This window comes from Ochotona princeps, chromosome 14 (assembly GCF_030435755.1).
Source record: "Ochotona princeps isolate mOchPri1 chromosome 14, mOchPri1.hap1, whole genome shotgun sequence".
NCBI classification, from domain to species: domain Eukaryota; kingdom Metazoa; phylum Chordata; class Mammalia; order Lagomorpha; family Ochotonidae; genus Ochotona; species Ochotona princeps.
In genome coordinates this window covers 1,747,958-1,760,832 of record NC_080845.1, presented here as the reverse complement: position 1 = coordinate 1,760,832, position 12,875 = coordinate 1,747,958, and the positions used below count along the sequence as shown (strand labels likewise).

Here is a 12,875-nt window from a genome sequence, read left to right as displayed (position 1 = left end):
ACTGAGCACTTTCTCGGGGAGAGCTCGTGGCACCGCTCACAAGCAGATGCTGCGCATGGGACAGACCCACAGAACAGCAGGGACCTGTCCATCCCTCGCCTTGTCACAGACTGGACGCTGGCCAGGCCAGAGCCTCACAACACCCGCCTACTTTGTGGATGAGGACACTGAGTCTGAGAGTGAGTGAGGTTCTCTCCCTGCCTTGCTATGTCTGAATGGGGGTGGGAGGGTGGCAGACCACACAACTGAAGGCCCCTGGGACCGTGGCTGGGGTTGCAGGAGGGCCACCTCCACTTGGCGGTCATTTCACTTCTGGTTGGGTTTTGCTTTGCTTCCTTACATTGATTTGGTTGTTTTTGGAGGTGGGGTGGCAGGGAGGTGAGCACAGTAGAGACATGGCTTGGCAGAACTGAGGCCAGCAGCCCTCTTAGCATATGGCTACAGCCCCACGCAGCCACAGGAACGGGAAGGGAGACGCAGCAGCCGGTTCCTGCTTCCACGGCAAATGCAGCAGGGCTGGAGGGGCTGGGGGACTGTCGGGGGCAGGGCAGGTGAATCGGGGTCAGCAGAACCCAAGGGAGCCCCATAACGAGACAGCAGCCTGAGGAGGCGGAGGAGGAAGCCGCGGCTCAGACGGGAGAGGGAGGAAGCGGCGGCTCAGACGGGAGAGGCTGCGGAACAAGGGTGCTGCATGGGGAATGTGACGCTGCCGGCCAGAGGGTCTGGACAGTTCTGGAAGGCAGTCCTCCTAGCCTGGCCCTCCTAGCCTGGCCCTGTCACAGTTCCAGCTGCCCTGGGCATACGGCTGAGCAGGGAATGCCCACAGAGTCAGCCATTTGTGCCTAACGAGGGGATGAGAAAGGGGCACTCCCGGGGTTGGAATGCAAAATGACCAAACTCAAAGCCACTGGGACCTGCAGGCTGGCACGCAGGATGCCCTGCAGAGTGCTGCCCCCTCTCCTGTCTCCCGTGTAAATGACTTAACGCGTCTCACTCGAGGCCCTCTAGTCCCACACCCTGGGCATCTCGGGCCTCCGAGGACCTCTAGCCCCATGCGCTGAGCATCCTGGGCCTCCATCCCTGCCCCCTGCACTGCACACTGTGCTGCTTCCCCTGAGGAGTTGGCTGCTAACTCCAGAAACGCCCCAAGAAAGCCACCATCCAGGCCCCAAGACACAATTGCTCACTCACCGCTCAGCCAGGACAGGAAGGGGTCCTCCATGCTCACCTGCCTCCCTCCTTCGTCCTCCCTGGGCCTGTGCTCTGGCCTTGGGTCCAGCCAACCCATGCACGGGTCGAGGTTTGGGGAGGGGAAGCTCTGGAACTCATTAACGGTGCCCGTCTCATTAATGAGCCCGTCGGAAAAGCCCAAGTGCGTGCCTGTCTAGGTAGACCAGAAACCAAATTTGCACCTGACAAGCACAGTGATCAGAGAGCTTAAACCCAACAGGCGACACCAGTGAGGGCAGGCGAAAGCATTAATAATTGATTCCTTGGGCCACTCTGAGGTTTGCATTTTAATAACTTGGCAAGAGAATTCTTACCAGTCGCACTCCAACAGAAGTTTTTTTTTTTTTTTCAATTAACCCCCACTGCTGATTGTTGAGATTGTCCACCACCCCGCCCGCACCAGCCTCCACTGACTTCCCTTCAGACAGAAGCAGGCTGGAGTGCTGCCCTGCCAGGTCCTGGAGAGGAGGAGGAGGGGGAGGAAGGGGGCAACAGTGTGCTCACCATCGTCGTTGTCAAGCTGCAGGTGCTCAATCATGAACGGGATGGGGTCTTCGGGCTGGTGGACCAGCAGCCGCTCCAGCATGCTCTGTGGGGGACAGGGCAGACCCCGGGGGAGTTAGTACCTGTAGGGGCACCCTGGTGGCCACCAAAACAGTGATGGCGCCTGCTGTTTCTGCTGTGTTGGGCCTGGGACCCAGCCACGCCCTAGCTGCTGTCTGCTGGGGTGGCTGTGAGCAGAGGCTGGTCGGGGACAGCATGTGGGCTCTTGGGGAGGCCGCTGGAGGGAGGCGGGCTGGGCCGAAGCAGGCAGCTCCCAAGCCCCCTTGCGCTCTCTCTCTCAGCAGGTGAACTCGCTGAGGTACTCTGTCCCCTCTTCCCATCTCGGTCAACATCAACTCACGTCTCCTCAATCCTCAGTGGGAACAGACACTCACCCTCTGACCTGCGCTTTGCCTCCCTGTCCCACGCGCCACCACACCTTTGCCTCGCTTCTCGCCCCTGCTCACCTGACTGCCAGCTGCTCCTGCCACCAGGCCAGGGAGTCTGTGGGCCTCACTGTCTGCCTGGCCCACCCTGCCATGCCAGGGCCTCTCGCAGGCACCCTAGGATGCCAGATGCAGCACACACAGCCACTGCCACATCCCTCCGGAGCGGGGCAGAATGTCTGCCAGCCATACAGCTGACGGAGCAGCCTCTAGCGGCTCAGGCCGGAAACAAGTCAAGGTGACAGGCGGGCGACATCCTCTCGCCCTAGGGACAGGCAGCGGCGGGAATGTGAGTGGTGGCAGCACAAAGAAACTGAAGCATGTGAGGTCCCACCCCTCACCAGGGCCTCAGCCCCCTGACCCGCCCAAAGCCGCACAGGCGGGCTAGCAAGATTTCGTACAATGCATGCCGGAAAAGTCTTCCTTTTTACCATGACATGATCGGGTAAGTGTGTAATGTGCATCAAATAAAACACCAGGGACACAACTTTGAGGGTCCTGCTTAGGAGGAGGCGAGAGGGAGGTACTTAGTCCTGACTTGATTTCAAGAGATACTAAATGTGGCAGCGAATACACTTGTGTGGTAAAACTCCATGGAATGCTGCGAGCACACACACACACAAAACGGAGTGAACGGGGCCGGCACGGCAGCATGTAGGCCAAACCTCTAACTGCAGTACCTGCACCTCACGTGGGCATCGGTTCTGATCCCGACTGCTCCACTTCCCATCCAGCTGCCTGCTGGGAAAGCAGTCAAGGATGGCTCAAAGTCGCAGGACCCTGCACCAACACAGGAGACCCAGAGGAGGCTCCTGGCTCCTGGCTGCGGATCAGCTCAGCCCTGGCTGCAATGGCCATTTGGGGAGTGAACCAGCAGATGCAAGAGCTTCTCTATCTTTCCTTCATCTCTGTACAATCTGTCTTTCTAAGGAAAATCAATCTTTTTTTTAAAAAAAAGTATTGTTAATTTCATGTATGAAATGAGCAGTCATATTTGTTTACTTTTCAGGATAGGTATAAGGTTCAAAATAATTAATCTAACGAGTCTATAAATACTGCTACTAAAACTATAGTTTATTAACAGGCACATACTATTTTTAAAAAAGACTTATTTACGTTGAGAGGGTTACAGAGAGAGCGGGAGACTGGGAGATCATCACCCTTTGCCTCACTCTCCGGCGGGCTACAATGAGCTCGAATGGACGTGGAGCCCCTGGATGCTGGCGCAGTGCCTCAGCACGCCAATCCTCTATCTTGTACTACCAGCATCCCATATGGGCACCCCTTCTAATCCTGGCAGCCCCGCTTCCCATCCAGCTCCCTGCCTGTGGCCTGGGAAAGCAGTTGAGGATGGCCCAAAGCCTTGGGACCCTGTACCCGCGTGGGAGACCTGGAAGAGGCTCCTGGCTTCTGGCTTCTGGCTTTGGATTGGTTCAGCTTCAGCCATTGCAGCCGTTTGGGGAGTGAACTAGCAGATGGAAGATCTTTCTCTCCCATGTCTGTTTCTCTGTAACTCTATCTTTTAAACAAAAATAAAATAAATCTTTCTTTTTAGAAACGAGTGCAGGTAAAAACGGCTGTAATCAAAGTAAGGCCCACAGTCTTGTCGCTGTCAGAGGCGCTGAGCTCAGCTCCGCAGCGTGTAGGTCAGAGGCTGACGCTGGCCGAGCCTCCGCCAGGTGGGGGCGCAGGGTGTATCCAAGAATAGAAGAATGTTCTGGAAACTGGGCTCTCAGCCCCGTCATGTGGCCCTTCCAGTCCTTTACCCTCAGGAGGTGTAGAAGGGACAACTGGGGCACCGACAGGCATGACCCAAGGCGGCACAGTCAGCCCAGAGCCTCTGAGGAGGAGCGGCTGGAGGATGGGGACCAGCTCAGCCACCTGGGCACTGGGCACACAACTCCCACAGACTTGGAATGTCTCATCTCTCAGCCGGCCCGTCGGGAACAGGGGTGTGTGTGGGGCGGCCTCTGCTTCAGACCCTGAGACCAGTCGGTGGCCCAGCAAGGAGTGCACCCCAGCCCTCCTCGCCTTCCCTTCTCCTTCCCTGCGGGGTCTCCCTGGGGCCAAACCGGGCAGGGCTGCGGCGCGTCTCCAGCCCGGGGTTGTCCACCTCAGGGTCCTGGCGACGCAGGACGCGCACTCCGAGGTGGTCCGAGGACAGGGCTAGCCGTGTCACCTGCATCAACTCGAAAATGTGGTTGGCCTGTCCGTACTGGGGCATCTCCGGGGGGATGCGGTGCGGGAAAGTGGTCGCGTCCATGGAGCCGCCGGCGCGCCGCTGCCTAGGTAACCGCGTTGCCAGGGCGCGGCGTCGTACGGCATCACCGCGCGCCGGCCGTCGCGCAGGTCCCTGCCGGCCGGAGCGCCCCAGCCGCCGCGGTCCTCGCTGCCCTCGGCCGGACCTCCTCAGCAGACGCGCTCCGTAGGCCTGGGCAAGTGCCTTCCCGTCCCCCTGCCTCGTCTCCGGGTGGAAGACCCTCCCGCTGCGCCTTTGGGGAGCTTCCAGGATGGGGTCTCGCCGCACCCTGACGCCCCGACAGCACCCAGGAAGGGGCCCGTCGGTCCCCCCGGGGCGCGGGGTGCTGGCGGATCCTGCTTTAGCGTTGCCGCCGGGCACTGACCTCGTGGGCAGGCCGGGGCTCTGCCTTCTGGGCCGCCGCTTCTGCGTCTGTAATACTAGACGCCGGGGAGAGTGGACTCGGTCACCGGCGGGACGCCCCACGGGGAGGACAGCGAGTCCAGCTCCCCCACCCCGTCACGCTGACCCCTCCTGCCTCCCGAGCTCCTAGGGTGGGGCCGGAGGGCACGGGGCCCGGTTGCCATGGTTCCCGCGGTAACAATCCGAGCCAAGGCCCCCCCCCCCCACCCGCCCGCTCCGGGCCCCAAGCCCAGACAGAGAAGGGGTCCCCGCGCCCCTGCGGGGTCCAGACACCCACGGAGTCGCCCCGCAGCTTCTGAGCAGTTTGAGGTGGAGGCCGCTTTCGGACAAGCCAGGGTGAAGGCCCTGGGCCTGAAGCTGGGGATTGGGGTGCCGGAAAGTGGGGAGAGACGGAGGGCAGCTGGCCCTGGAGAGGCTGGGCTGGGGAGCGGTCGGGAAAGGGGCTGGGCGACTCAGGCTCATTCCCGGTGGGGAGGGTGGGCTCTTGTGCCATGCGCCGCAGGGTGCAGACGCGACTCCCTCCCCAGGGCTGCTGTCAGTGTCCGTTGTGGAGGTGGGCTGCCCGGTGACTAGAGGCAACCCCAAATTGGAGTCCCCCCGACGGGGGCGTGCTCTCATGGTGGGGCCTGCTGTCGGAGGCACTAACGGAGGGAGGGCGCCTCATGCAGGCCTTGCAACAGCCACTTCACCTGCAGTTACTAATGAAGAACTGAGACCCCCACCAGGCAAGAGGAGCTGGCTGTGTGGGGCACCAGAGGTCCTTTCCCGTTCTGGGCCTTTTGTTTTGTTTTTTAAGATTCGTTTTAATTGGAAAGGCAGATTTACAGAGAGCCTGTTGGTTCACTGCCCAAGTGGCTGCAACAGCTAGAGCTGAGCTGATTTAAAGCCAGAACTTCCTCTGGATCCCCCACGTGGGTGCAGACTTCTAAGGCTCTGTTTAGGCCGTCCTCTGCTGCTTTCCCAGCCCACAAGCAGGGAGCTGGAAGGGAGGTGGAGCACCGGGATATGAATTGGCATTCATATGGGATGTCCATGCTGCAGGGTGGAGGGTTAGCCTGTTGAACCACCGTGTCAGTCACTGGGCCCCTGGCCTTGTCAGCTTTGTAAGCCCAGAAGGCCTGCTGAAGAGCCTCTGCCTGGGAGCTCCCTCATTGCACGGCTGGGTAAACTGAGGCCGGACAGGGGGAAAGTATTTGCCAGTCAGTGGTTACCTCACTGCAGCCTGGAGGCTCGCCCTTCCCCAGGAGAGCCAGCAGGTGCCCGCAGCCATAGCCTTGTCAGGGCCAGGTGGAGCCGAGGAGGCAGCTGGACCGTCCCCTGAACAGAGAACAGAAGCACGCAGCCCCGTCTGCCCATGGTGTGGCACCTGTTGCCTCCATGGGGAACCCCACCCGCACCCTACCTGCACTTTTCAGGCCCCCTCATTATGCCCCACAGACACGGGGGGAACTTGCTGGTTTCAGCTCCTCTGTTGACCCCAGACGCCAGGCTCAAAAGTCCCCTCGGCTCTGCTCGCAGGGTGGGGCCACCCACCAAGCCTGCAGCCCGGAGGTGTCCCAAGAGGGTGGCTGTGAGCCAGGTACAGAAACAGGGCCGCTCTGGGCTGAGAGGGCCAGGCGCCGCGGGTCCAGCAAGAGGATGGGCTCTCCAGAGGGGGTTGGGTGGACTCAGGCCCTTGGCGTGCTGGCTTGCCTCCACATGGACTCCACGGTGGGAAGAGACGGTCACACTGTGAGCCCCGCAGAGCAGGGGTGGGGTGGGGCGGTGTTTGCTCCTCCTCCCCCATGCAGCCCGGGAAGAGGCTGGTGCTGTTGGAGCCAGCCCCACCTGGTCTGAGCGCGCAGCAGGAAGGCATCTGAGCATGGGAAGATGTGCGCCCCTCTGCTGACAGGCCTTGTAGATGCCCAGCCCCAATGCCTGCCATCCTTCCATCTGGCCCCGTCCTCTCCCCTCTGCCCCTCCCACATCTGCACTTTAACCTCTAGGCCAGTCTCCCCTCCCAACACTTAGCTGTTCAAGACCCAGTTCAGATCCCCCTACCCTCCAGGAGGTCTGGCTGCCAAAAGCACCCTCACTAGTTTTAGGACCAGGGTGCACACCATGCCTGCTGTGCTGGCCCCAGGAACCAGTCCCCTCCCTTCCCATCTCCTACCCCTGTGGTTCTAGGCTCCACCCCTTAACACCTGCTGCCTCATGTCACACCCGCAAGGGTAGAACCCGGAGCTGAAGACAGGAATGTGTGAAATCTAGCATTTCCCTGACCACTGCCAGCCACAGCTCTGAGCTCAACGGGCACACTCCCCCACCCCAGCTCTCCCTGACCACCGCCACTCCCCTACCCTGCCCCACCACCAATCTGTCAAACCCTGGGTCATGTGGAAGCTGTGGCTGGAACTAGAGTGCGGTGGGTGAGGCTTGTGGGGGTGGTGCCAAGACTAGATGACAGAAAGGGATGCCCTAACTTTCTGAAGCAAGATCCCTGCCCACGAGGGCAGGCTCGGGGGTGTAAACTCCCCTTAGCCCCAGGCTGTGGGTCAGCAGAACACAGCAGCCCACGAGGGCAGGCTCGGGGGTGCAAACTCCCCTTAGCCCCAGGCTGTGGGTCAGCAGAACACAGCAGCCCAGTCTCAACCTAGTTGGCATTCTTTCTTCTCCGGATTGCTGAAGTCCAGGGCACTCCCTTTGGCCTTGCACGGAGGTGAGGGGTTTCCCTGCTCTCGACTCTGTGGAGGCCAGAGCCACGGGACACAGTGCGGATAGCCGCTGTGCCATCTGCACCCCATGACAGGAGGGGACTGGCCCAAGGTGCTGCCAGGAACCTTCAGCCCGTCTCCCCAACTGCCCACTCCAGGTGGAGAGGCACCTGAGCCCAGGCCCAGTCATGGGGAGCCACAGTGGTACATGCATGGGGCAGCCCATTGCCTGCTGGGAGCCGGCCCTGCTAGACTGACAGCAGGCCCAGGTGATTTCTGGGGTGAGCAGCATGCCTCTTGGGGTAGCCACGTGGCTGTGTTGTGCCCTGCTGCCCCCTGCCCTTGCCATGTCCATGCTCCAGCTTGGCTGCTCTGGGCTCTGTGCTGAGGGAAGCACGCCTGGCCCCACGCTGTTCTCACCCCTCCCCCAGGGCTTGCCAGGAACCCAGGACTGTGTTTTTGCCAGCCTCAAGCTTCCCGGGTCCTCCCCCACCTCTGACGCTGGCTGCTGCGGCACTGGCTGGCAGGTGGGGCCTGGACTCGTGGTGGCTCTTGGCAAAGATGACAGACACATGCTGGGCTCATCCTTCCTCCCTTCCCACCCCCCAGCAGTTAAGGAGAGCTGACCACTGAGGTCCCCCCGGCGAGCTGTGAGCAGGTGATGTGCAGATACCCGTCAGAACCCACGCTGTACTGCTCACCTGTGAATGCCAGTGGCAGCGCCTGTATAAGCAGGGCCGTCTGGCTGCTAGCCCAGGGTCATGGTGAGGTGGGCAGCCCCCAGCTGACACCCTGCTTGGGAATCCAAACCTGAGGTCCTACTGCCACGGCAGTACTGGGCAGGACACTGGCTCCAGCTGGACAGCCATGCATTCGCTGCCCTGCTGAACCACAAGAAGGGGCTGCTGGCTGCCTGGCGATCACTGAGTGGCAGCACTTTAAAAATCCTTTGGTCCTGATAGATGTTCAGCTGCCTCTATCCGGGTCCTGTGGCGTTTTTATGACCCTGGATGTCAGGGTTTCTGCCGTCACTCTAAGGAGGCATTGGAGGCTGTGTGTGTGTGTGTGTATTTGTGGGTGTGGTGTGTCTATAGGTGTGTGTGTTTCTATGTGTGTCGTCTGTGTGTATGTATGTCTGTAGGTGTGTAGGTGTCTGTGTATATATGTGTTTGTAGGTGTGTGTGTGCTGTTCCTGTGTGTATGTGTTTGCGTGTGTGTGCCTGTAAGGGTGTGTATTTCTGTGTGTCTGTGTCTGTATCTGTGTGTGTTTAGGGAACCAGTCTGGGGAAGGTGAGGCCTAAACTCTGTGCACAGCTGAGGGAAGGAAGTCCCACGCATGTGTCGCCGTCGGGTGCTGTGAGGGTTGGGGAGCCTCCACCCGGGGTCCCGCCCGTCCAGCGCTGAGGCCTCACTGCTGCCTCCCCTCCCACAGAGCTCGGGGGACCACGAACATGAACGAGGTGAAGGAATGCCTGCGCAGCATCGAGCAGAAGGACAAGCTCTTTCAGCAGCAGCAGTTCACGTTCATTGCCGCCCTGGAGCGCTGCCGGGAGAGCGCCCACGACAAGATCCGGCCTATTTCCAGCATCGGACAGGTGGCATCCCCGACAGGGCTCGCCAAGGGGAGTCCAGGGGTTCACTCATTCCCCAGTGACACCTGCGAGTGAGCAGTGGACGTGGCTGCAGATACAGACCCTCCCATCACCTTGGACCAGCTGGTTTCCCTCCGCCAGCAGGCAGCCAGGCTGACGTGCCGGGTGGGGCTGTGAGGGCTGGGGACTGACTAGCAGCCACATGGACCTGGTCTCTCCCACAGAAACCACGGCTGCCAGGCGCACCCCTAGTTGCTTTGGCAGATGTTTCTGCCTGACCCGTATCTGCCCTGGGGATCAGCTGCCGGCCAAGGTCACCTCGCAGGAGTTGGCGGTCTTAAGAGCAAAGGCTGGGCACACACATAGAAGGAGAGAGCTCTTCCAGCCACTGAGTCACTCCCCAGATGGCCACAGCAGTGCAGCTGAGCTGAGCTGAAGCCAGGAACTTCCTCTGGGAGTCCACATGGACGCAGGGGCCCGAGGGCTTGGGTCATCCTCAGCTGTTCGCCCAGGCACATGAACAGGGGGCTGACTCCGTGAAGCCTCTTGCTCTTTGACCTTCAGGACCCCTGGTCTTGGTGTGAGATGAGGGTTCAAAGGGGCCTGCCTGACGTTCAGGGCTTTTATGAGGAGTGCCGAGATGTGCCAGTGCCCGGGATGCTGCGTGATGTTACAGGAGAGGCCTTCAAAATGAACTAGGAGACACTGAGGTGATGCAGGAAGCTTCGAATATCTGCCTAGCTTACCTGGAACATCCATTTCCATGGGATGCTACACTGGGCCATACATTACAATGTCTGAATGTGACTGACACCCTGCACCCCAGGGCCCATAGGAGCAGGGAGTGCACTCACACACGCACCAGCATCTGGCAGGCACAGCCCAGCCCATGGAAACACACACACAACCTAGTGTCTGGCAGCATGGCCCCAGCTCATGGAAACATACACACACCCCAGTGTCTGGTGTATGGCCCCAGCTCATGTGGGCACACACACACCTTGGCATCTGGCAGCATGACCCCAGCTCACATGGACACGGGCACACACACATCCCAAAGTCTAGTGGCATGGCCCCGGGACACAGGGACACACACACACACCCCGTCTGGCAGGCACAGCCCCAGCTCACGTGGACATACATATACCCCAGTGTCTGGTGGCACGGCCCCCAGCTCACACGGACACACACAGACACCCCAGTGTCTGGCAGGCATGGCCCCAGCCCAGCTCACGTGGATACACACACACCTTGGCGTCTGGCAGGCACGGCCCAGCTCACGTGGACACACACACACCTTGGCGTCTGGCAGGCACGGCCCAGCTCACGTGGACACACACACACCTTGGCAGGCACGGCCCCAGCTCACGTGGACACACATATACCCCAGTGTCCGGTGGTGCGGCCCCAGCTCACATGGACACACACACACACCTTGGCGTCTGGCAGGCACAGCCCCAGCTCACGTGGACACACACCTTGGTGTCTGGCAGGCACGGCCCAGCTCACGTGGACACACACACCCCCCAGCGTCTGGTGGCACAGCCCCAGCTCACGTGGCCGGCCTTGCAGGTGCAGAGCTACATGGAGCACTACTGCAACAACTCCACGGACCGGCGGATCCTGCTCATGTTCCTGGACATCTGCTCGGAGCTGAACAAGCTGTGCCAACGCTTTGAGGCCCTGCACTCCGGCACCCCCGTCACCAACAACCTCCTGGAGAAATGCAAAACCCTCGTCAGCCACAGCAACGACCTGAGCAGCCTCAGGGCCAAGTGCGTCCCTGGGCCCTTGGGGGCAGTGTGGCTTGCACATGCGGAGCAGGCAGCTGGGAGCTGGGGCCCATGAGGGAGGTGTGGCCTGTGTGTGGGGAGGAGCAGGAGCCCATGCCCACAGGGGAGGTGTGGCCTGTGTGTGCAGAGCAGGGGCAGCCCCGAGCCCCGCCCAGCGGGCAGGCAGCTTCCAACTCCCTTGGGTGGATTCTCACTCCCACTTTGAATTTGTTGGAATGACCCAAGGGAAGCCAGGCCATAGACAAGGCCGCTTGCAGAAGCCCACACAGGTCCTTACTGACACGCAGTTGTGGGGCCCCATGGGGGCGGCACCTCTCTGGTGCTCTCCTGCCATCCTGCCCAGGTAGTCCAGAGCACAGGGTCAGGGGCTAAAGGAGAGCCCAGCGGGGCCTGGGCCCCTCACTGCGGGCTCTGCGGGCCACACTGCTCAATGTGCAGGTCCTCTCACCCTAGGACCTGAGCCAGGATCTGTCGGGACAGAGTGCCTGGGTGTGTCATGTCCAGTTCTGGAGCCTCCGCAGCCCCCCCAGCCAGGCCCTCTAGCTGTGTCTGTGGTGTGGCTGCTGCTGACCACCCACCATCCCCTCCTGCGGTCCTCTAGGTACCCACACGACGTGGTGAACCACCTGAGCTGTGACGAGGCCAGGAACCACTACGGGGGCGTGGTCAGCCTCATTCCCATCGTGCTGGACTTGATGAAAGAATGGATCGCTCACTCGGAGAAGCTGCCCCGGAAAGTGCTGCAGCACGTGAGTGAGCTGCCAGCGCAGCGACAGGCCACCGCAGGGGCAGCCCGTCCCGTGCGAGCCGCGGGCCCCCAGCTGTGGCTCACAAAACACAAGTGTCAACTGGCGAAAGACGGCCCCACAGCCAGGGGGGAAGGCAGGAAATTTTCCAAACCTCCCTGGCGGCCACCCGGTGGGAAGCTGTAAGCAAGCCGGGGTGGGGGCGTGCTGTGCCACGGCTGCCTGGCCGCCAGCCCCGGGGGCCAGTGCATGGTGGGGGCATGGCCGCCAGCCCCCGGGGGCCAGTGCATGGTAAGATCCTCTTTCACTTGCTTGAATGTCTCGCTTTCCACCTGTAAGCGTGAGACTATGCTGATGACCAAACCCCGACCGGTGCCCCAGCCTGCTGTGGGCAGAGGGGAGGGGTGCTGAGGCCCCGGCCCTCTCTCAGCCACACCCACCCAGGCAGTGGGCTCTGGCTTCCCTGTGTGAGCCATCACCCCGGAGACCACCTAGTACCCTGCCCCCACAGCCGAGACCACAGGCGAGGCCCGGGCTGGCCCTGCGAGCTGGGCTGCCGCCTCTGGCAGGCAGGGTGACACTGCATGCATGTTGAGTTCCCTGGACCAGAGGGAAGGGGCTGAGCCCGCCTTGCCCGCCGCTTTACCTGGGAGAGGGCGAAGAGGCCCTGACAGAAGCCAAGAGTCTGAGTCTGTGGCTTGGGACGAGCGCCGAGCTGAGGCCCAAAGCTCTGTGTCCCTGGCCTGGGCCCGGGCAGGGGTGGTGTCTGACTGCAGGTTTTTCCCTTCACAGGGGACGACTTAGCCTCTGTATTGTTGCTTCTTCGGGGGGAGACGGTCAAGAATAAAAAGCGTTGTACCACCTCTCTGCTTGGCTGGGTTTCTGGTTTGTCCCCGCGTGACACCGAGGGACGCAGTGTAGTGCAGCGCCCCGTCCCGAGCAAGGCCACTGGCAGACGGCAGGGAGACAATCTGCCTGGGGGGCTTGGTGTCCACGACCCACGGGGGTCAGCACGCCTATGTTCATGTTTGTCCAAGGGCATACAGCGTACGGACCCACTCAGGCAAGAAAACCTGCTTTCTCCACGCAGATTCAAACCTGCTACCTCCGAGGTCTATGTCTCGAAGGGGCCACTTCTGCTCTCCAAGTGGGCAGAGTCCAGCCACCCAG

General features: G+C 61.1%; 2 protein-coding genes across 9 annotated transcripts in view; one reads left to right on the top strand and one right to left on the bottom strand.

Annotated features, from left to right (window-relative positions):
* The window catches only part of AK8 (adenylate kinase 8), a 111,093-nt gene extending 106,066 nt beyond the window's left edge, over positions 1 to 5,027 (bottom strand). For 3 of the 6 annotated variants that reach the window (XM_058672715.1, XM_058672718.1, XM_058672720.1), the window contains exons 1-2: positions 4,333 to 4,619; positions 1,735 to 1,819 (exon numbers count right to left, since the gene is read on the bottom strand). In XM_058672715.1, coding sequence (XP_058528698.1) covers positions 1,735 to 1,819; positions 4,333 to 4,482 — 235 coding nt within the window. In that variant the 5' untranslated portion in view covers positions 4,483 to 4,619. Of the gene's footprint in view, positions 1 to 1,734; positions 1,820 to 4,332; positions 4,620 to 4,843 lie in introns of those variants that run through there. The other 3 variants (XM_058672719.1, XM_058672716.1, XM_058672717.1) reach the window with 3 other exon arrangements.
* SPACA9 (sperm acrosome associated 9) lies at positions 4,517 to 12,568 on the top strand. Of its 3 annotated transcripts, XM_058672722.1 has the most exons (5): positions 4,517 to 4,654; positions 9,007 to 9,169; positions 10,739 to 10,941; positions 11,561 to 11,708; positions 12,498 to 12,568. In XM_058672722.1, exons 2-5 carry the CDS (start codon positions 9,026 to 9,028, stop codon positions 12,507 to 12,509), a joined length of 507 nt encoding a protein of 168 aa, XP_058528705.1. In that variant the 5' UTR covers positions 4,517 to 4,654; positions 9,007 to 9,025; the 3' UTR covers positions 12,510 to 12,568. The 3 variants fall into 3 exon arrangements, with proteins under 3 accessions (XP_058528705.1, XP_058528704.1, XP_012784813.2); XM_058672721.1 differs by lacking the exon at positions 12,498 to 12,568 and having other exon boundaries at positions 4,520 to 4,654; positions 11,561 to 11,918; XM_012929359.3 differs by lacking the exons at positions 4,517 to 4,654; positions 12,498 to 12,568 and adding an exon at positions 5,088 to 5,217 and having other exon boundaries at positions 11,561 to 11,918.
* The last annotated feature ends 307 nt before the right edge of the window (positions 12,569 to 12,875 follow it).